Source organism: Heloderma suspectum, chromosome 3, assembly GCF_057233095.1.
Source record: "Heloderma suspectum isolate Gila_16-S chromosome 3, 16-S_ref, whole genome shotgun sequence".
Classification (NCBI taxonomy): Eukaryota; Metazoa; Chordata; class Lepidosauria; order Squamata; family Helodermatidae; genus Heloderma; species Heloderma suspectum.
The window spans coordinates 213,587,045-213,611,436 of record NC_139460.1 but is presented as its reverse complement, the minus strand read 5'-3'; the positions used below and the strand labels follow the sequence as shown (position 1 = coordinate 213,611,436).

The 24,392-nt window shown below is 42.1% G+C and overlaps 1 protein-coding gene across 1 annotated transcript; it reads left to right on the top strand.

Annotated features, from left to right (window-relative positions):
• Positions 1-388: 388 nt before the first annotated feature.
• On the top strand, positions 389-24,032 carry LOC146350729 (cadherin-23-like). Its single transcript, XM_084845646.1, has 10 exons — positions 389-475; positions 1,381-1,441; positions 4,433-4,581; positions 7,975-8,110; positions 8,914-9,302; positions 9,395-9,496; positions 16,072-16,221; positions 19,723-19,851; positions 21,541-21,669; positions 23,733-24,032. Exons 1-10 carry the CDS (start codon positions 389-391, stop codon positions 24,030-24,032), a joined length of 1,632 nt encoding a protein of 543 aa, XP_084701772.1.
• The last annotated feature ends 360 nt before the right edge of the window (positions 24,033-24,392 follow it).

The window sequence follows — 24,392 nt, the reverse complement described above, 5'->3', positions numbered from 1 at the left end:
ATCCCTCTGGATAGGCTGTCTAAGTTGCAGATTGGGTACTCCCAGGCCTTTTAGTTAATTCTGAGTCCTTGATGGAATTAGTTTTATGATGCGTTTATCTGCTATTTTTACTTTTGTTCATTTTTTTTGTATTTTTTTTGTATTTCTGTTTCTACTGATTGTATTTTGTTTTTGGTGTTTGTAAAGGCACCTGAGAAGAAAAAATGTTTTTTAGGGGTTGATTAAATATTCATGCTGTGGGGTCCCATAGAGCTCTATCTTGTTTCCATTGCTAGTCATCATCTACATGAAACCAGTGAATTAAGTAATCTTGGTATTTGGAGTGAGTTGCCATCAATATCCCAGTGACACTCAGTCCTATTTCTCCTCATCATCTGATTCAGGTGAGATGATGGAAGTACTGAATTGGAGTCTGGGATCAGTAAGGGATTGGATCAGGGACAATAAACTGAAACCCAATTTTGACAAGAGGGAGGTACTGTGGTAGGTGGTTTGTCTGACTGGGAAAGTGGTGTTCAATCTGGCCTAGACAGGATTGCACTCTCCCTAAAGGATCATGTTTCCCATCTGGGGATGCTGATAGATCCAGCTTTGTCACTGGAAGCCCAAGGGGCACTTGTGGCATGAAGCACCACTCACCATCTGAATCTAGTGTGTCAGTTGTGATCACTCCTAGACAGAGAGAGCCTGGCAACAAGTATCCATGCTCTTGTGACCTTCAGATTAGATTACTACAATGCGTTATACCTGGGCTTGCCTTTGAAGACTTTTTGGAAACATGAGTTAGTCCAAAACACAGCTGCTTGGTTACAAAATGGGACCAGCCAATAGGAACATATTTCATTAGTTCTCAAACAACTTCACTGGCTGCCAGCCCATTTCTGAACACAATTCAGTGTGCCGGTGTTTACCTTTAAAGCCATGATTTGAGACCTGGTTACCTGAAGGACTGGCTGCCTTCCCCCAGCCTATATACTGAGGTTATCTTCAGAGAGCTTTTTTGGGGTCCCCTCATCTTATGAGGTGAGCTGGATGGTGACTAGAGAAAGGGTTGTTTGAGTTGAGTTGTGGCACCCCATCTACTTTGTTGTCTTTTCATTACCAAGCAAAGGCCGTTTTTATTTCCCCAACTTTTATGTGCTGGCTTTATATGTTTACTTTGATTAACTGTGAGCTGCCCTAGGAATAGAAACACTGATGGTGGGATACAAATCTTATGAATAAATAAATATATATGGTGAAGAATTCTTGCTGGTCTATGACCATAATAAAATTTATTGATAGGGCGAGGAATTGGCATTTGACACAGTATGAGAATTGCTAATGGTTTGCTTGTTTCTTTTTGTTTTCTTTTGTTTGTTTGTTTGTTTGTTTTCAAAGGTGAAAGCTACAGATGCAGATGAAGGTGTAAATGGCCGTGTGTGGTACAGGATTGTCAGAGGTAAGCAGAGATATGGTCATACATTGATATATTTTGGATAGCTGTATTTTTTTAAAAAAATTAGCATAGGACACTCGTACAACAACTCAGCAGGGGTAGGTAACCTGCGGGGTGTCTCCATAAGTGACCTACTCCGAGCTGGCTGCGTTTGCCGGTTTTTTGGGATACATGATGTTGTGGCCATCCAGCAGCCACCCCACAGCTTATTGCAGAAAAATGTATTTCCTGAGACTGCTTATAGTCCGATTCTTTTCCTTAAATCAGATTCTCCACAGTGTAGCTGTTGTGTGCCCCAACCCCCACATTTACCTCAGGTATGCCAGCCCTGCCCAGGGGTGTGCCTTCACTGTGACCCTGGTCAAGGGGTGTTTCCTGTCCCTGTGTTTCCCATCACAAACGTATGTGTATCTTCTCAGAAGTAACTCCCATTGTGGTCAATGAGGCTTGTCCCCAGAATGCACACTTCAGAATTTACAGAGATCCCCCTCAATCAAAATAACACATTTTAAAGCACTAATTCCCTACAGGCTGTAAAGTGCGGTCTCAATGCTGCGAGTCTCCATTGTTTGGTTTATTGCTATTCGGAAGTAACTACTTCCACCTCTGATCATCCAATCCTGTGCACTATTGGGTTAGAAAGGGGCTGGTTTCCTGTCCCTGTTTTTCCCATCCCTGTGTTTCCCAGCACAAACATATGTGTGTCTACCCAGAAGTAACTCCCGTTTTCGTCAGTGAGGCTTGTCCCCTGAATGTGCACTTCAGAATTTACAAAGATCCTCCTCAATTGAAATAGCACATTTTAAAGCACTAATTCCCTACAGGCTGTAAAGCGCGATCTCAATGCTGCGAGTCTCCATTGTTTGGTTTATTGCTATTCAGAAGTAACTACTTACACCTTCGATCATCTGATCCTGCACAATATTGGGTTAAAAAGGGGGCTGGGCTGGGTTTCCCATCCCTTTGTTTCCCATCCCTGTCTTTCCCAGCACAAACAGATGGGTGTCTACTCAGAAGTAACTCCCATTGTGGTCAATGAGGCTTGTTCCTGAAATGCAGACTCCTAAAGTTACTGAGATTCCCATGAATCAAAGTAACGCATTTAGGAGCCTTAATGTCAAAGTTTTGAAGCTTTGATTGATCTCAAAACGGCACAGAGAACACTGTGTTCATGCTTTAAGGGAGTAAGTAATGCGGCGGGGGGAGGTGGGGAGAGAGAGAGAAAGAGAGAGAGAGAAGGAGATTGTTCGCAGCTTCAGCAGGTTCGGGGCAGAGAGAACACTGTGTTCCTGTAATGATTGTTGCTTTAAGGGAGTAAGTAATCTGGAGGGAGGGAGAGAAGGGGAATGATTTTATCAAAGGAGAAAGGGGGAGAGAGCCTGGATGGGGTGGGAGGAAGCCTCTCTTATCAGTTGAGCAGCCCCTGCCAATCAGATGACATTCACTCTAAACTCCCCATCCCACCTGCAAGTATGTTCTATAAAGTGACTTATACTGGTGCGGTGCACTCATTTGTGGAGGACCAAAGCACACCAAAGCTGATCCCTTGAAAAAATCCGGGTAATCCTCCATTCGCTTCTACATCCGTTGTAATGGAGAAACCCCCTGGTGCCCTCCAGATGTTTTGGACTACAACTTCTATGATCCCACACTGCTGGCTATGCTGGCTGGGAATTGTATTTCAGAACATCTGGAGGGCAGTAGGTTGCCTACCCCTGAACTAGGGCAACCATACTGACCACCTATGGACTTACCTTAACTCCAGCTACCTTATCAGTACTGCTCCAAGCTTTTTACCCCATTCTAAACTTAATTATTCGGAGACATAAATCCAAGTGAAATCCACTTCTAATATATGTGACTTTCACTGTAATGAAATTACAGTAGGCTTCCCTCTTTGAAATCACTAACACTGTACAATTCATTCTTCATAACCCTCAAAATTAACTATACTGTAGAAACTGGCTTACATTATATCATCTTGTCTTAACGTCTAATTCTCTAAGATCATGATCCTAAGCACACTGGTTTGAAAGTAAGTTCAGCTGATAATGGGACTTGCTTCCAAGTAAATCTGCTAAGATTGGGACAGTGATGCAGTAAGCATGACCCAAAAAGAGAAATGTAATACCCTGAAGATAGAATCTTGGGGACAGCCAATAGGAAGCCTGTCTGGAAGCTTGGCGGCCTAGGGTGGGGGGTGGGGGGGAGAACTTTGGGGTGTATTTGAAAAAGCACAGTTGGAAAAGGATAGTTGGAAGAGAAGAAGAGAGGGAAGAAGACTAAAGGTGCAATTGTGCATGTTCAGACAGAAAAATGGCTGGATGGAGAATGCTGGGAATTGTAGGACTTTTTCTGTCTAAACATGCATAGAATTACTCCGTAAGTCTGCGATCCTATACCCATTTACCTGGGAGTAGGTCCCATTGAACTCAGTGGACTAACTTCTGAGTAGAACCATGTAGGATTACCCTGTAAGGCCATGAAAGAGAAAGAAGTAAGCAAGTGTGAACATTATAGCACTGGCTATAACTTGAGCCAACAAGGTTGCAAATGACATGTCTGAACTAAGGGGCAAATTACACATTATATGCAAATGCACATAACAAAGCATCACGTAATACTTCTTTAAAAAAAAGAAACGCGTCTTTGGATGGGGCAGTATTAAACAATGAGAAGGATGCTTAATCCTTTAATTTAGTCTGAGTGTCTTTGTGTAGGTCTGTAGCGTTGTTCTTAAACTGGCTTATTAATTAAAAACCAAAACAAAATCCTCCTGTTTGTGTTACTCCATCTCTCTTTATATCCTGAAGCAGCTAAACCATGTCTGAGTGCATTAGGGTGCACTAACATTTTGCTTCCAATAAATAGGTTCACACATTTGTTTCCAAGGTAGAGTAACCTATAATAAAGATACCTCACAAAAAATACTGTCAGGTGAAACTGCCAAGATGAGGTACATACTGTTCTGCAGTCTTTATTTGTCATCAACAGGAAACAATTTCAACAACTTCCGGATCAACCCTAGCAGTGGACTGGTTATGCGGGGCTTACGGCCCCTGGACAGAGAACGCAATTCTTCCCATGTCCTTGAGGTGGAAGCCTACAATAGTGAACAAGGACCAATGAGAAGCCCTGTTAGGGTGGGTAATGCCTCTTCCGGATACTACAAGGGCTGTCTTGAGGTGGTGGGAGAAACTACAGTACAATAAAACCTCTTGTGGTGGTTATAGTAGAGCTAGCAGTGATTTTTTTGCAGAGTCAGGTTTACAATTTGTTATGGTGTGAAATGCTAAGCATATTTGTACATAGGCTCAGCAGAGATTAAAAACATTGGCAGATTATTTGCTGCCTGGCTAATAGAATTTGGAGTGCTTCTTTAGGATGAATTTGGTCGCTTTTCAGAATTAATTAGCAACAAATAAGAAGAATAAATATATAATGACTTTCAAAAACAACACATGCCAAACACAGTGACCTGGTTCGCATCACACGACAACCCATGGTGGGTTTTCTGCCTTGTTTGTTTCAGAGTGGCTTGTTGTGATGTCCAAACCCAGCATGGTGGCTTCAGAATGGTCTGTTAACCACGCACAAGCCACCCTGAGAACTGATGGCTGCTTGTTGAGTAGTTCAGGGTGGCTTGTTTTCAGAGTGGCTTCTTGTGACATGTGAAACCCTCACTCCACAAGCTATAGCATGAAAATGTGGGTTTGGAGCGGATCTGTGCTTTTTAACCTTTTTTTCTCTTTGGGGAAGATTTGTGCACATTCGCATTAACTGATATGCATTAGTTAATGTGCATGTGTGCAAATCTCCCCAAGAGTGTGTGTGGGGGGAGGAGGTTAAAAAGCACATATCCCACCAAAATCCACACTTTCATGCTTTAGCCTGTGGATGGGGGTGGGGTAGAATGTATATTTCTTGTCTCTGATTCTTTTCTACTGATGAAATATGCATACAATTCCAGAAAGTTTAAAATAAAAAATAAAAAGACACCTGACAATCCACAAAACACAGCTGGAATGGATTTAACAAAGTTTTACTCTTTTTTAAAAAAAGTTGTGCCACAAAGGACACTGGGATGTATGCCAGGAGTGAGTGGGAAGACGGAGGAACAAACCATGGCCAACCAAGGAGTGGCTTATAGTATGTCGGCAGCAGCGTGGGTTAATAAACAAGTCACCGTGATTTGTTTTCAGGGTGGCTTACCATGACATGCGAACTCGCCCAGTGTGTATGGGATCCCGGAGCTTGACTCAGAAACCCTGGGGTCTGAGGGCAGGACGTAGCCTCATGAGTTACTGTGGACTGTGTTGGTTGAGGCCTCAAGAGCCTTCTTCAGAACTAGAAGATAATAAGGGTGTGCAACACCAGCCCTTGCAATTGGCAGATAGCACGCACCTTCTGGATTTGCCAGGTCTGGTGTCAGTCATGGCTCTCTTCCCTTCAGGTCAACAGAGCAGGAGCTTCTTCCTGGTGAATTTCTGGCTCCAGCTTTTCCAGCCACTGATTTCAGTGTCTGCCCCCCTCCCAGTTCAGATACAACCACCCTCAACCTTGGCCCACCTGGCCCTGACAGAATGCACCACTTCTGCTTAATTGGGGCAGGTGGGGGATAGCATATAACATATTTTGATAATTAAATGTTTAGCTGAATGGGAGTGTACATGATATTGAAAATGGTTTCACTGGCTATAGGCAAAAATTTGTATAGCATCTAAGTGGTTTGCATATCAGAAAATAAGGTATTCAAAGAAGCAGAATATTTGGCTAGCTGTGGTTCATCTAACAGGTTTTCTGATTTGGGCATGCAAGTTTTCCATTTTTCTTTATGATACTTGCAGTCAGGATTCTTTAGTTTCATTCCATTGCCAAATTTTGTGGCGCTCTGAGGTCAAGGTGAATCTCAAGTTCAAAATGGAGAACTTTTGTTGGAGGCATGAGGGCGGGGTGGAGCTGTTCCTCAGTACCTCAACCCTCACATTCACTGGCAAAGGCAGCAGAAGACCTGTTCAGTTCCCTACACATCCTATATTCTGTTACCGTTTCTGTGGTAGGAGAAACCTATTAAAATGTGAGGAATGCAAGTGCTTTTTTTTTTCCTAGCAGTTCTTGACCTTATCATTTGGCAATGGCATTTCATAACAGTCTATTTAATGAGAAATATTATTTTTATTATCCTGCTAAACTTGAACGGAATTTCATGAGCATGGGGAAGGTCTGAGGGTTCCCTCTGTTTTTAATTTCAAAGGCCTGCTACAGATAAGAGGAATTGCAACAGTGATGAGAGGATTTGCAAGGGTGTTCAGCATCTTATAATGCAGGTGTGGGGAACCTCAGGCCCAGGGACCAAATGTGGCCCTCCAAGGGTCCAAATCCAGCCCTCAGAGGGTCCAAATCTGGCCCTCCAGGGTTTCCCAGATGGCCAGGCCCCTTCCCCTGGCCTTACCCCCTTTTCCCCAACCACGGATCATTTGGTAGTTTCCTGGATTTCCCCCCCACCCATCAGTTCCCCCCCACCCATCCTAAAAGGTAGACATTACTCTCCTAAGGCTTTGTTACTGACAGTAAGAGCTTGAAGCTATAATATGCTGGCTGGTATTTTTGACAATTCCCCCCCCCCTTGCCTTCTGCCTAGTCCACCACTGGAATGTAGCCAGCAAAAGCTTGTCTGAGATGGAATACAGTCCTCGGGCTGAAAGAGGTTTTGCACCCCAGTCATAATGGAAAGTGTTAGCCAACCTGATACCACTACCACCACTACCCTAATGGATGTGCAGCATGGTTTTCAGTTATGTTGTGCTCATCCAGGAATATTCTAATCCATTTTTCATGACATTATACTCTTCCTAATAAATGAGTTATGGCTGTATCATAGACAAACACTCACTACCGAGACTGGTTAGGAAGAGTCTAACTAAAGTACTCAGAAATGAAATGAAATGGAATGGAATATTCCATTATTCAGCTTGCTTGATTTGTACTGCTCTGAGAACAAGATTTTTTCCCCTTTTCATATGATATTGGGTTGTTTTGTCTTTCCTCTGGAGGAACAACAATTGCCACAGCTAGAGACAGGATATTGGGTGGTATGGATTTATATGGTATGGATTTATAGGTATGGCTTTATAGACCATACCATTTACCTTTCATTGTTACACATGCTGACAGTCTAACTAATTTTGCGTGGAAAAGGAGTTTTCTGGTCTTGGTTGTTATTTAGGGGAAGAGCCTAGGTTTTGTGGGTTTTAAACGATTACCTGCTTGAATAATCTGGAGATAACTGCACTGCGGGTTCCTTTCTACAATATACTTGCTCTGGTCGTGGCACGGGTTGTGTTTATTTGTACTGGGAAGGCATGAGAGGATGATCATACATTTCCACATGGATTTGATCTTGAAGTCAGTTACAACGCCAGAATTCTCTGCACTGGTATCCACATCTGGGCTCCTCCTCTTCATCGTGTATAGTGTCTTCTCTTTCCAGAACAGATTCCAGGCAAAAGAATTATTTGTGTTTTAATATTTCTCAGGTAATAGTCTATGTGGAAGATGTCAATGATGAAGTGCCAGTATTTACCCAAAGGCAATATAACCGGCTGGGTTTGCGAGAGACTGCTGGAATCGGGACATCTGTTGCAGTTGTCCGGGCAACAGATCGAGACACAGGTACAGCAACTGCACGCAACAGTTACATTTTTCAAGCCATTGTGACTCTCCATGGTTTGTGTTTGTTCTCTGTAATCTCTTGCTCCTCTGTCCCGCCTTTATTTTCGGTGGTCTCTTGAGAGGAGTAGAATTACTTCATCTAATAGTTAAGTGTCGAGTGTTGACAACTTTGTAGCAAAGTTACAAAGTAGCACCCACATACAAAAAGAATGTCCACACATACCAGGGGGAACCCTGAGGTATGCAGAAGTACATAATATTAAGACCCCCAAAGGCAGCAACATTTCCTGAAGACTGTGCATGTATGCTGCCTTCATGCAGCTATAGAATCCAAGTAGAATGAGAGCCGAATGCAGGTGTAAACCCACTATTCTAGTCCCTTCAGTCTGTGAGTAGTCCAGCTCAGTGGGGAACAAGGACAAGGACACTTTGTTTTGTACCTCAGTTGGGTAATCTAGAAGAAAACTCAGCTGCACAGGACAGAACTGCACTGAGGAGCAGGGGAAGAGACAGCCTGCCATGCAGAGTCATTGCAGGAGTATCACAACTTGTGTTCATCATGGCATTGAGCAGGATTTAACCAATATAGAAAACTAAGTGCCAGTATATTGTATAGAGAGGAGAATGGGGTTTCTGAAGTTGAAGGGCACTATATAGTCAAGGGAAGTTACTTATCTTTAGAAGTTGTTTTGTAAACTCTAAATATGTGTTTGCGTTTCCAAACTCTCACCCCAGATTGCCACGCAGTTTTACTCTGGTTTACATGTGCCACACATCTTCTAAACTTGTTTTTCTCCTGCTAGGAAATGGAGGTCTGGTGAATTACAAAATCATCTCAGGTTCAGAGGGGAAGTTTGAAATTGACGAGAGCACCGGCCTCATTACCACAATTGACTATCTGGACTATGAGACCAAAACCAGCTACCTGATGAATGTCTCAGCCACAGATCAAGCACCCCCCCAAAATCAAGGCTTCTGCAGTGTCTACGTCAGCCTTCTCAATGAACTGGATGAGGCTGTGCAGTTCTCAAACGTCACATATGAAGCAGTGATCACAGAGAACATTCCCTTGGGTTCTGAAGTCCTGCGAGTCCAGGCCCGCTCCATTGACAATCTTAACCAGATCACGTACAAGTTTGACCCCAATACTAATGCCCAAGCTCTGTCTTTGTTCAAAATAAATGGAATCACTGTAAGTAGTTTACTGGTGGACTACCTTAATCTCAGGTAATACCCTGACATTGGGAATCCAGGCCCTTCATGCACTTATTTTCTTCCTGGCAGGGTGTGATCACAGTCAAAGGACAAGTAGATCGAGAGAAGGGAGATTTCTACACCCTAACAGTTGTGGCAGATGATGGAGGTCCAAAGCTTGACTCAACTGTGGTGAGCTATTTTTGTTGTAATCTTGTGCCTTTTGTATGGTGTAAGGGAATGTTGACTTGCCTATTCTTTTCAAAGCTAGCTGAGTTTTTTCTAGCACTGTGTCAAAAATTCCTACCCCACTTTTAGGGGACCATTTGTCCCCACAGAGGGGGCAGATTTGGCTCCTTTCAGGGGTGGCTAATTTCTAAGAAGGGGGGGGTCTTGCTTTAGTTTAGTATACATATACAAGGTGGCTGAGTTTTCTTTTTTCTTTGCACTTAAAAAAAAAAGCCTCACCCCATAGCAGCAGTGAGGTTCTCTGCAGGCTCCAGGCCACATTCCTGGAAGGCATAGAATATCCAGGGAAAGGTGCTATGTGACAATGCAGCAGCATCCCCAGGGCCGGTCTTGGGTAAAAAAGATGACTGCCCCCATGGGCCCACCTTTAGTTCCCCCCACCCTGCCCCAAATGGACCAATACACAAAAATGGTGACTGAATTTCCTTGCCCCATTCATCTTTCTATTTAATTGTTCTGTTCTATTCTACTGTTGCCCCAGTAAAACTTTTTAGAACATTACTGAATATACTGAATGTCAGAGAAATCCCCAAAAGATTCAAATGAGATTGGATTTCTATGAATCCATCCTGCAGTTTCTGCAGAGGAACGGCTTTTTCCGAGTTGTTTGGATTCTGCAGACCGTTTTTTTTTGTTTTTGTGCAAATGCACATTTGCAAATGAATGAATTTCTCATACAAAAAAATTGATTCTGTCAATGAGCGGACAACCGAATGAAAGACACCTGACAATCCACAAAACACGGACAGAATGGATTTAACAAAATCCATACATCCCTTTTACTGAACTCAGTCTCATCCTCTGAAAAGTTTCAGTTAGTGATTCTCAGATATGAAATTACCTTTTCTAGGTAAATGCTGATAATTACCAGGACAGACAAGCATTCCTCCCTGACACCCATTCCCACTATGTTTGTCTCTTCAGCCTAAGAAACCAACCCACTCTTTTCGTTATAAGCAAAGTTGTGGGTAATTTGTATACTTCATGTGATGTAGAATTTAGACTGGGGAAAGTTAGTTTGTTGTTGTTGTTGTTGTTTGCAATTATTTGCAATTATAACAAAGGGGGGGAACTACAAACAATAGCACCAACAACGTGAGAAAAACTAGAATAAATGCATATCCAATCTCAATAAGTGTCCACAACACCATTAATTTACAACTAATAGAATTGAAAGGTTTGATACTTCTATTTGAAATATATGTGTTAATATAAGCAGACCATATGTCTAAATAAGCATCTAGACAAAACTGATGACTGTAAGATATGTGTTCAAATTCAGCAAGAGCAGTACGATCTTCAGTCTACTGAATAATAAGTGGAGTGGTGGGTGTTTATCTTTCCAGGCTTGGTGTGTAAGTTTCTTTGCAATTGTTAGAGTTCTCAGAGTCTGCCTGGTCTGTCCATCTGATAATCCCCACATCACAGGAATATAATTTAAAAGCGCATGAGCATCTGCAATTATCACAGATTTTTCAAGAGCAAAATTTATGCAGGTAGTAACTTCCGACCAAAAGGAAGCCACCACAGGGCATGCCCACATCATATGCCTCATTATCTGCATTGTATAGCCAGCATCTAGCAGAGCTAGCCAGCTTTTTCTTAATCATCCCCTGTAGTGTCCAATATACACAAAGCACCATATTTTGCTGAATCAGCCTCAGTTTTAAATCTACAGAAATAGTACATGTGGAAGCTAAGGCAACTTTCCATTGATGAGGCTTTATAGAACATTCCAATTCCCTATTCCATGCCTCTCTAACAGGCTGAATCATCCACTTTATTACATTCCAAAAGACATTTATAAACAACTATTGTAGGCTTAGCTTTCTCTAAAGAGCCAATTAATGCCTCTAACAGTATAGGAGGTGCTGAAGCACTCATTAGCGATGGCCCATATATAGGCACCAAGAGCTGGTGATATAATTGAGTATTTTGCCACCTGGCACTAGTTGATAAGTGATATTTACTATGCCATACTGAAAATGGTAAAAACTTATCATTCACTCCTATTAGCTGATCTAGAGTATAAATTCCACTATCAACCCAATTCTTCCCCCAAAAAAACTGTTTCTCTGTTTTCAAGTCAGAATTCCCCCATGAGAATAAGAGTCAAGCTGCAGCTGAGAAGACATTATATGCCATATTTCTCTAGCTGCCAAAATTGTGCGTGGAACAATCCCTTTCTTTTTAATGTGCCTAGATCGTAGTGCCATCCAGCCAAAAAGAAGTGTCAAATAGTTTGACTCCAAAACAATCCATGGAGGAGTGTTAAATTTAAAAAAGGTATCTTCTGTTCATTGGTACAAGATAACAGATAAGCCTTATGATATAGACCAAGATCTGGAAAATAAAATTCTCTTTCCCTAATTGGCAACTTCATTCTCTTAAGTGAAAACCGAGGAAGAGAACCTGCCCAAATAACTTCTGAAATTCTGTATATAATTTGGGGAATATATAGAGGAATATTATGCAATACATAAATTACCTGTGGTAAGACATTCATCTTAAGTACATTAACCTTGTCCCAAATATGTAAATTAAATGATGCCAATCTTTCCAAATCCAGACATATTTCTGACAGCAATCCACTTAAATTCAGTTTAATCATTTGAGAAATAACTCTGGCACTGGGAATAGTTAGTTAAAAATTGGAATTGTTGCCCAGATGATCATTTTAGGTAAATCATCAGGCCTCTAGAAGACAGTAAGATAATTGGCTTTAGTTTTTTTGTACAAAATATTCACAGACTGACCTTCCTGATCATGTATTTTTTGCATGGGATTTCTTTGCCTTGGTTCATTTCCTTCAGGATTGGATTTACTTGAGCATTAAAGTGTGTTAGCATGATTTTTTCTACCCCTGTAACCTTTTAGAGACAATCTATGCTCAGTCCAAATAGAAGATGTCACTTTCCAATTGAGTCTTGTATGCAGCTTTTTAGGTATTGTATGCTTTTGTTTCTAAACACCTTCCTAGTCAATTTTTAGAATTTCACTGTGACAAAATTAAGGTAATAAACCATTTAAGAAGGGTACATACATGGTCTCAGGATGGCGTTTCCCCTCCCCATTTTGGGAAAAGAACATATATATGAACCAAGTGAAGCATTTTTTGTCTGAATGAATGTCCTATCCACTTCATGAAAACACATGTGCTAAAAATAATTTAAATATAATAAAACTTAAGCTGGAACCCTTATGTCAGAATAAAATGCATAGGATTGCACTGTTAGTCTTGAGATTTCCTTCTTCATCTCCACCCTGTTTTTCCTTTTCTCCTCACATATTACTGTCAGCAAAAAAATGTCAGCAGATTAAGTGTATTAGGGCAGCTACTGACACATGGGGCCTGTGTGGGGAGTGGGGATATGTGAAGGAAATAGTGCAGTGCAAAGTTGTATGATCGAGGGCCAAACTGCATGTGACATTAAATGCAGCTTCCGTTCCAGGGCAAATAGCAGCTTCGGGGGGGGGGGGGGGAGAGAGATCAGGGGGAAATGGAGACTTGTGCCTGGTGGAAATACACCAGTATTTGCAGATAGGACTGTGTGTTAAATCTGGAGTTGGTCGAGAGACATAGCAATAAAATGGTTGAGGAGGCCATGTATCTTAGATGATTGAAGGGTACTGATAAAGCAACAACAAAGGACTGTGGACACAGTTTACCTGTGTCCTTTCTGCCTTGTACCTTTCTCTCTGGCCCTCAACTGACTTTCCCCAAAGCACTAAATACAATTTGTTTTAAAGGAAGAAAATCTAATTACTATTTCTTTTTCTTCTTCTTCTTCTGTGTTCTATTTTGTGCTTCCCTCCAACAGAAGGTAAGAGGGTTTCTTTTCCCATTGTGGTCATGTTTCCTTTGTTTGTTTGCTGCTTTTGATATTTCCTGATGGTTTTCACACAAATAGCTGCTGCCATACATTTTTACAATTGGTGTAATGTAGGATGCAAAATGTGTAAGCTGATGGATCCCATTTATTGGACTAGAGTGTGAAAGCTTTAGAATTACCTAGTACTTTGAGACAGAATAGAACATGAAATAGTCCTTAGCTATGCAGAGAACCAGAGTTGCTTTCAAATACAAATGCAAGTATTCTGAATCCCTTTAAGATAGATGTTTGTCCTGTCTTGTCAAACAGTCCACAGTTCCAGGAACATGAACTAAACAAATGACCCACTGTCCTGAAGAGTTCTGAGAAGCATCCTAGAAGGTGTGGCCATTTCATTCCTTGGAGAGAAAAACCCATCCATGCCACACATACTCTCTAAGTTATGACTCTCCTGAACAATCCCTTTTTCCTAGGCTTGAGACTGAGTGGGGGCTAGAGGCAGAGTATTGTTTCTCCCAGAGCTTTTGGTGTCCACCCTACACTACTCTGGCTACCTTAAAATATTAGAAACAGTAAATTGGGCCCTTTTTTCAGAAAAGAAGCTCTGTACCTTTACAATCTTAGCTCTGTAATCTCCAGTGTCCTGAGTTTAATCTGAAGAAGGGCTCAGCCCTCAAAACCTGGTTTTAGACACAGCACTGGAATATGTAAAGGAATAATAAGGAAGTCTTGTATCTCTGATCATGGCTGTGGAAAAGGTTAGGGTATTGTGATAGAAAAGGGGCTGTATGAGAGTAAACAATGGGAGGAATTGAGGTGGATTAGAGGAGCCAGGTTTGGCTGTTCAAATGGCCACTCATTTCAGCAGCTGTAGCTGCTTATTCTTGAAGCAGAGAAGCATGTCTCCTCTTTGGACTGGGTTTGTGTTGTTGTTGTTTGTTTGTTTGTTTGTTTTGCTGCAAGAATAAAAATCACATACAGTCAAAGAGAGAGAAAAGGAGAAGTGGGGGTCAGCCGTTCTCTAATCCTGCACCTGGAGACTTTAGCCAGGTAAATAGAAACTCATAACTAAAAGCATCTTCCTCTCTTTCTCCCCCTTTGTGTATTGTGTATGCATATACAGTTATTTTTAGACATGAAAGCGTTTCCTTTAGCTAATGCTAGAAAACACAGCTTGAGAATACTCTCAGGGTGACTCTGAGCTCATGAGTCATGAATTTATTTAGGTGTGGGTATTAGAGGAACCCCCTACATTCAAACTGCCTGGTTGTACTTGAATGTACACACTTAAAGTAAGCTTTGTTGAATTGAGAGAACTTTACTTCTGAGTAAACATACATTGGTTGAGACCATTGTTCTTCCAAACATACAGAAGTGATGGAGGTACCTAGTCTTTCAGTCTAAGGTCTCCACCTTTTGAGATAGGCATTATGCCTTGAGTTGCATCATCTAACCAAAATAAATTGCAGTGAAGGCAAGGAGGCTGCACCTGTACCAATGCCAGTTTTTATGCCAAGGTTAACTGCCATGATTTAATCCCTAGGAACCCTGGAAAATGTAGCTTTTGTGGGTATTTCTGTCAGTCTTGGAGGCAACCTTAGAATTATAGCTTCCATGGATCCTTCAGTGGTAAAATTGGCATTCATTAAACCAGCTTACATTTCCAGTCTAGTCTTTATTGATCAATCTTGTAGTAAGCTCTGTTTTGTTCTGATTGTGCAAAAAACTAGCCTACAACAGTAGGCTATCATCAATCAATAACTATTCACTGTCCCCCTTGTTGGAAAGTCTGGTGTGACTTACAGCGGAGTTGTTTTATACAGAGAAAGTGTGGAACCATAGCATCTACTATTGGAGGCAATAAATGCAGTCTAGAGCCAGTTTAAAAGAAGTGTAGATCAACTAAGAGAGCAGTCCTATGTCCTCTAGACATCTGGGGGAACTTAGGTGTGTTCAGTTTCTGGGATCTACAGTTGGAAACAGGGATCCGGCCTCAGTGCCCAGAAACCGCACTCCCCGTTCCCCCTCATAGCCAGCGCTGTTCTGGCTACATCTTCACACTCAGAAACGGAGAGTAGAGACAGGGAAACGGGGGCGGTCCTGGGGGTGGGGAGTGGAGGAGACCAGGGAAACTGCGTTATGCAGTTTCCTATGTTCACCTGGCCTCCATTCTTCCTGCTTCTTGGAAGCACCGTGGCTGGACGGGTGAAATCACCCATCTAGCAAAAATGCAGGGCAGCCGGAGCACAGAGGCAAGGATCACCTCCGTGCTCTGGCTGCCCTGCATCAGATACTTGGCAGCCTCCAACTTTGGAGGCTGCTAACTATCTCCATAGAATTGCGCCATTACTTTATTAGTGTTTTTATATACATCGTCAGAGAAGGCTATCTAACACTGTTTCACTACAACCCCGCCACCTAAAGCTGGTTCATGAGTGTATGTGAGTGAAGGCATGAAATAGGGTTACTTGCTTCCTCTCTGGAGACACTGCATGGCACTTGTTGCAGAGAAAAGCGGAGAAGGAGGAAGGGGAAGGAGCAGGAAAAAGGAACCGAACAAGACATATTCTCTATTATCCCCTAGTGTCTGGAAGTATGCAGAGTTGTTCCTATTATCCAACACCCCTGACCCCTCCCCACTTTGTGTGAAATTTCTTATTCACATCTGCATTCTCCATTGGACAGGTTACTATCACTATACTGGATGAGAATGACAACAGCCCACAGTTTGACATTACTTCTGACTCGTCTGTGAGTGTAGCAGAGGACAGTTCTGTTGGACGCCGAATTGCTCTGGTTTTGGCCAGGGACCCTGATGCAGGAAACAACGGGCAGGTAGCCATGATTGTGTAGCTTCAAAATGTATACTGTCTGTGAAGTACCACGGGGGGAGGGGGGCTGGAATGGAATGGAATGGAATGGTCAGTCACAGGTTGCTTATATCCCTTCAGGGCAGTCAGTGCTTTATGCATGGGACTGGCAATAAGGAATGCGTAGCTTGTGCATAAAATGTCTGAAGATTAGCAGTGAAAAGATTAGCAATAAACAAATGCTATAATTTGTAAACTTGTTTGCTTCCTCTAATTGTTATGACGAACTGGTTTCATTCTTACTGCTTACTTCCTGTTTGGATTGAACTTGTGATTTTTTCCACATAGATGTGCACACTACTCATGGTCACAGAAACAGCAATGAAGGAAGCTTCATGGACTGATGGAGAATGGTCCTGGTCTTGTATTACACCCCAGAGTATCTGTTGTCTGGCACAGGCAGGGCATTAGAGAGCAAAGTGCTGGCATGAGGAACCTGTTGGTTTCCACAACTACCAGCTCCAAACAGCTACATCATCCATGTCATCGTAATCAAACATTTTAAAGAGGAAAAGTGGCATTAAAAATTTGCAGTCTAGCTTCTGGGTTTATAGGGTTGGGTGCAGGGTTGTTCTTGGTCTAAAGGGAGAAATGTGCTAATTTTAAATTGGCCTACACAGGCATACATGGCATACAAGCACAAGTAAAAGTGTTGATTTAAATGATGAGTGTGTGTGTGTGTGTGTGTGTGCGCGTGCGCGTTCATGTATGTGTAAGCAGATATACACAGACACATATGTTACCAGCTCCCTTCGCTTTTAGTGAAAAAATAATATTCAGATGGAATCCATAGAACATTTTTGCTGGGAGTGAGAGGGGAAGCATCGTCTGGTTTTCTCTGGCACTGCTCTTATTCAAAGAAAGACATGAAGTCTCCTGTACTTAACAGAAGCTTTAAAAGATGCAAAATCAGCATTGTTCAGGATCCTGGAGTTGCCTGCTTCATTAGCCAGCCTTCTTTTTACTCTTAAAAGTGTCACTTTTACCTCACAAGGTCTTCACTAATAGGTGAGAAACACAATAAGGTAAAAATCTAATGAATAGATTATGGGGAAGTTTCAAGTGGCCAAAGAACAAACAGCTGAGTTTTGCCCACAGGGCTTAAGTTCTCAGTCTTTCCTTTATGATACATAGTTTTAAGTCTTATCTACAAGGAAGAATTCTGAACATAAGATGAGATTCTTACATATCTACATTAACCACAACTCTGAGATTTTCATATAAAGCAATACATTACTTAGGATCCCTAGATTTCAGATTACCTCTGTTAAGATTGTCATTGAGATTAGGAGATGCTCCAAAAGATCGCAATGTTCACGGTTTGAATGTAGACATGTTGCAATTTTTGAAGAAAGACTTAGTATGTGCAGCAGAGAATTCTGCTGAGGCCAAATGGAACAGCAGGGATCCTCATAGACAAGCCTTCTTGCTCCTGCTGTGTCCACCGCTGCCAGGATCTTGTAGTTGCAGGGAGCGGGCATCCTGGACCTTTTTTCCCCACTTGCCTTTCTAGGTGTAGCCAGTGGAAGCAGTGAAATGGCAACTTCATCCTATGAATGGCTCAATACATCTCTGTATAGACACTGTTTCTCCTTCAGGGCCAATTCACATGTTCCTGTCTGGAGAATATATTCCTACTGCTGCCACTGCCAGGCAGCTGGCAAAATTGCTTGATTGTTGGCAAAAGGCAGCAAAGCCTTTTGGAACTCGCAGAGTTCATCACCAATCAGATCTATGAGTCCCACTTATCCCACATTATAGGCACAACTTGCTCTTCTTCCCCTCAGCACTTTGCAGCATCTGAACTTGGCTCTAAGGGCCTGATCTTCAGCAGTACAGCTTCCCTGCAAGGCGAGAGGGCTACCTCTAAACATAACTCAGAGCAATGGCTGAGCAGGTGGCTGTGAAAGATCACAAGAAAAAAAATAATGTCTAAAACAAGTTCCTTTGGTGCCAAGAAGCTTTTGACAGCTGACAGATGGGACAATGGACCTGAAAAACCTGAAAAAAGAAAAACAGATGTGGCTTTCTCACCACCACAATGTACCAAAAGGAAGTTCTTTCTATATTAAACAGGAAGCACTATGCACTTAAGATGGGGTGGCTCTTCTTCTTCTTCTTCTTCTTCCCTTTAATTTGCTACTTGAATTAATTAACTGATATGAACTTCCCAGTTTCATTCTTAGCAGGATGAAAGCTGCTTTCATATGCTTCATTTTGAATTTATAGTGAATCTACTGTGTGGTGCACCAATTTATGCACCAAGGAGAAATTCACAAGGTCATTGTTAGTTATCCATTTACATTATTTTCACCATACCTTTTTGTTTTCAAACATCAGGGCTTTTAAAGACAAAAACATCTGGCAAAGTGCTACGGGGAGAATTCTCGGTGGGATTTGAGCATGGGTGGTGTGTATTTAGAGCCTCGTGTGGCACAGAGTGGTAGGCAGCAGTATTGCAACCGAAACTCTCCCCACGACCTGAGCTCGATCCCAGCGGAAGCTGGGTCTCGGGTAGCCGGCTCAGGTCGACTCAGCCTTCCATCCTTCCGAGGTCAGTAAAATGAGTACCCAGCTTGCTGGGGGAAAGGTAGTCACGACTGGGGAAGGCAATGGCAAACCACCCCGCTATAGTCTGCCATGAAAACGCCAGCATAAGCAGATGTCCCTCTAGGGGTCAGTAATGACCCGGTCCTTGCACAGCAGGAACCTTTCCTTTCCAGGTGTGTATTTAAAAGCAAGTTTCTGAACTTCAATGCTGAATTTAAAAGCTGAAAATGGGGTTGTAGGTTCTACTCAAAACATGGGGGTTCTATATGGGAATTTAATGTAGCCATGGTCTAAAATTGTTGTTGTTCAGTCCTTAAGTCATGTCCGACTCTTCGTGACCCCATGGACCATGGCACGCCAGGCCTTCCTGTCCTCCACTATCTCCCAGAGTGATGGTCTAAAATACTTAAGTGCAAAGTACTTCTTCACTTATCCCTACTCCTTGCTCCCCTAAATGTAACTGTCCACATTTATTTCCTACTAACACACTTTTTAATAAACCCCTGCCTTTATTTTTCTAGTCCTATGTGCATGCATGCACACACACACTGTGAATTACAAATCCTGTATTTCCATGCACAAAATAACTAAATTGTGGGCTTTCAATTAAATGTATAGATGGGGACAGAATTTGATGATCAGCTGTCCATAACGTATTGTGGCTGTACTAAACGCTGTTAATATGACATGTGATTCTATGAGATGTCATGACCATTTGTAGCCTCATCCTTTACTCACAACAGTACACAGAGTCTGATTTGGAACTTGAATGAGGTTAGACATTTTTTACATATGAGATACATATGAGACAATATAATTTTGTTCTCCCTCTGTGCAGTGTGACATAGTGCCCTTCACTTCCCTTAATCCTTCCATCCATCATTGTACTTTTTTTCTCTTTTCCTTTTGGGTACAGGTTGCTTTTTCTCTAGTATCAGGAAACTTAGGCAGGGCCTTTGAAATCCATACAACCAACAACACCTATGGAGAAGTGTTTGTGGCCAGACCATTGGACCGGGAACTGATAGAGCACTATACCTTAAAGGTAATTGGGAGATGCCCACCGTCCAAATTTCATTACCCATTTGGTAGATCTGCACAAACAGCTTATATAAAATGTGATTATCCATCTTGTTGTCTAGAGACTCTGTCATTCCACTGAGTATGCCACCTGCATGTTACTGTATGACCAATTATTTCACTAGCAAGGACCTTGCCAACTTGACAGCTAAAGAGACAAAAATGGAGGTGTGGGGACAAAATGGTGCTCTGGCAACTAGGGATGTGCATTGGATTCAGGTGAAGCCCGAAGCTTAAGCAGAATTGGGCCACTTCAGACCAGTTCTGGTGCTTCCTGAGGCAAAACAAGCTTCCCTCCAAAGTCACCAGAACTAAAATCCAGCCAGAACAAGGCTTGATTTCTGATTTATGCTCAGAGATGGAGATATTCTGCGTCCTTTCCAAATAGTGTTTTTTGTTTTGTTTTGTTTTGTTTTGTTTCTCCAAAGTGCTGATGAGTGGGGTAAGGTGGGGAGGGAGGGAGTGAAGGTGAGTGACTGATAGGTCCACCTTTTAATCCTAGGGCACATATTACCAGAAGCTCCAATGACTGTGCTTTGGGAGAGGGATTTGAGGTCTATTGAGTTCCAATAAATATTATCACTATCTTCCCTTTCTCTCATTTGTTCACTCTGTATCAAGTGGGACAGCCAGTGTAGATGAGATGAGGGAGCGCAAGGATGGGACCGTGAGATGGCCATTTCTCCAGTGCCACCATGCTTCACTATGAAAAAGCCTTAAACTGGATTTCAAGCATTATAACTCCCTAGCCCCTGCTCTTATCCTCCTGAAACTTTTCCGTTTTCTTGCATGGGGACACCTTTATGATGTGTGCAATTTTCATACTAATTGCCTGAAACGATATGGAAGGAGGGACAGGGAAGTGAATCACCCCCTCACACACACACCCATTGAGGACTTCCCTTCTACGTGAACCACTAAACCAGTCTTTCTCAAACTTTTCAGTTTTTTTACTTAGAGACAGCTCTAGGCTATCATATTCAGAGCAATGGTCCACAAGGAACATAGGGGGTAAGCATGTCCTCCTTTGGAGATCCTCAAAATGTCAAGGCTGCTCTTGCACAACACTCCACTCCACCCCACCCCAGCTATCATTCAGAAATTGGCAGGCTTGATCCCTGCAAAAGGGACAACTGTCCATGCATTTTTCACCCAATTCTGCCAAAAAAATTAAAAAGAAATATTGGCACTTCCCTTAAAAAAACAAATTGTAAAAGCACCTAGCACAAAACCATTACACCTATTTTTCTGCCATTTGGCAGACAGAATCCCCTCCTAAGGGACTGCTACAGAGCTATACCAGTAAATGCCATCCAATTCTGACCATGAGAAATAAAAAAACCTTTTTAGCTTAAAAAAAATAAATTCCATGATAGTTCATGTGAGGCATGAAGCTTCAGCTTTCTGAATCTCTGTTCGAGATTGATACCCGGGTCGAAGTGGACTCCCTCTAGATCAGTCCAAGTCAACTTGGGCTATTTTCCAAAGCACCAAATCAGGGTTAGCATTAACTCTTAGTGGCCATGCACACCTCTGCTAGCAACTACTGACTAAAGAGGACTGGGGCAGAGTAGGCTTTCAGATGTTTATCTGAAGAAGCTTGACCAAGGCTATGATCTTTCCATCTGGATATAACCCTTTTCCTACATTCCAGATTCAAGCAGCTGACAGAGGTGTTCCACCTCGCAGGAAAGAGCACACCTTAAGCGTTAATGTATTGGATGTTAATGATAACCCACCAGTCATTGCAAACCCATATGGATACAACGTTAGCATTAATGAGGTAAGCTTCTCTGGTTGCAAGCTTTCTGCACACAGGCTGATGGTATTGACTCTTGTCCCTTTAATGGGAGTTGTTTGCACACAAGGAAGATCTGCTTCTAACCTCAATACATTCCTTGTTCTGGGTACACCAGCTTTTGTGACATATATAGACATTAGCTTGAGAATATTCTTTAAAAAGGTGTTTCTGGGTGAAAGGCATTGTAAGCAGCAGTGTCCTAGTAGAGCTGGGTGTTCTTTGGGCCAGCCACATAAATTAGGTAATAAAAGGTGCAAGCCTTTTGTATGTTTAGACAGAAAAAACATCCTACAGCTCCCAACATTCCCCAGCCAGCAATGCTGCCTGGGAAATACTGGGAGGTGTAGGACTTTTTCTATCTAACCATGCATAGGAGTGCACCCAAAATGGATATAATTGAGTTGAGATGCCAATGAAAATAACATTTTGTACTGGATATGCTGAGTTTAGTCTGACTGTAGTGTTTGGTCTTTTGTAGGATTCACATTTTGCATATTTGCAAAATTCATATACAGAGTGAGAAAGCAGGAGGGGTTAGAAGTGGGAACCATAGAAACTGGGCAACAGAATCTAAGAATCATAGAGAATAGAAGGCGTTCCAGTGAAATGTGTTGAAGCCCCATTCTTGATGACTAGGAGCTCAACCCAAAGTGATTTATTTATTTATTATTTAATTTATTAATCGCCCATCTGGCTGGTCACCCAGCCACTCTGGGCGATGTACAACATACAATAAAACAATAAAATTCTACAATAAAAACATTTTCTAAAATACCCTAACCCACCCCAAATGCCTGCCTCAACAGCCACGTTTTTAATGCACGACGGAAGCTCATTAAAGAGGGGGCATGACGGAGTTCCCTAGGGAGGGAGTTCCACAGAGTGGGGGCCACTACAGAAAAGGCCCTCTCCCTCGTCCCCACCAGTCTAGCTGTCCTGGCTGATGGGACAGAGAGAAGGCCATCCGAGGCTGATCTTGTTAAGTGGCCTGTCTGGTGCTACTGGAGGCGCTCCTGATCTGTGGTTTCTGATAATTTTTTTTTAACTATTGTATTGGTTTTTAAAAATTAAAAATTAAAAAAACAAGAATGTTCCCTCTTTAGTGCATGAGCTGTTATGCAGAAACTTCCCAAGAATAGGATATTTATAATTAAGAAACAAAGAATGTGGTGGCCCCCACTCTGTGGACCTCCCTCCCTAGGGAACTCTGCCATGCCCCCTCTTTAATGAGCTTCCGCCATGCATTAAAAACGTGGTTGTTCAAGGCAGGCATTTGGGGTGGGCTAGGGTAATTTTAGAAATGTGATGTTTTTAATGTTGAATTTTATTGTATAAACTGTTTTTATTGTTGTACATCGCCCAGAGTGGCTGGGTGACTGGCCAGATGGGCGATTAATAAATTTAATAAATAAATAAATAAGAATGAATGAATGAATGAATGAATGACAACCTGATTGCCACGCAAGAGTATCTTAATGGGATTCTCAAAAATAGAAATGTTATTTGTGGTCAAGGGGTATATACATGTCATTATTATTTATAGCTTGCTTATTACATTATCTAAATTATCATGACTGTGCTTTATTATGTTATATCTTGATTGAATTTGGTCTGTTGCCCTGTGCAAGTGGCTGCTCATGTTTGCCTGCAGACCAAGTCCAGAATAAGAAGCCAACTCTAGTTTTCCAACACCCAGTCCATATACTTCCACTTTTTGCCTATGCCCAGTGTGTGACTTCTCAAACAGGTTGAAGGGACTCCTGCTTTGGTGAAATGTTCAGTTAATCAGCTTGAAATGTTTGTGGTTCCCACACTGAGCTCCAAGAAGAGAATAATTCTTCCCACCGTATTTATGGCTGATTTAGCCTGGCTGTTGTAATATAATGTATGCTGGTAGTCTTTGCGTAATCCTAAATCCAAATCTAATGTAAACTGCACAGTTGTTCTGGAGAGGAGTATGCTTTCTTATAATATTTCTAAATAAAAATGCCAACTGAATTGTCATTTCTTTCCACACTCCCCCACCCTACCCCATGTACTCATAGAATGTGGGTGGAGGTACTGCAGTGGCGCAGGTGCGAGCAATTGACAGGGATAGTGGCCTCAACAGCGTCCTCTCCTACTACATCACTCATGGGAATGAGGAGCTAACCTTCCGGATGGACAGAGTGACCGGGGAAATCGCCACTCGCCCTTCCCCTCCAGACCGTGAGAGGCAACAGTTCTACCAGCTGGTGGTCACTGTGGAGGATGAAGGCAACCCAGCCCTCTCGGTAGGTGGAGATTATGTGATACTACATTTCATTGTTGGCAGTGCGCTTGGGAAATATTGGATGCACTTATAGAGGGGCAAAGTTCCCATGAAAAACTGAGGAGAGAAGATTTGCCTAGCTTCACCTAGTACTGAAACTGGAATTTTAATTTTGAAGATGTTGGGCTAGGTTAGCAACTTAATTTAATTCAGTCTGTAATTCATCCATACCTAACATTAAGATCCTCTGTGCTATGCTTACTATAATGTTAGTGATCAGCCCATTCATTATATTGCGTCAATATTCATAGTTTCCAGACTGTATTGTCTGTTAAAACTTGGAGATGGGGCAAACCAAGTTCTCACCCATATGTCGCATAAATATGATGTAAGTTTTATATATTATTTGTTCAAACTGGTTACAGATTTTCGGCCTAGTCCCCAGTGTTAGGCT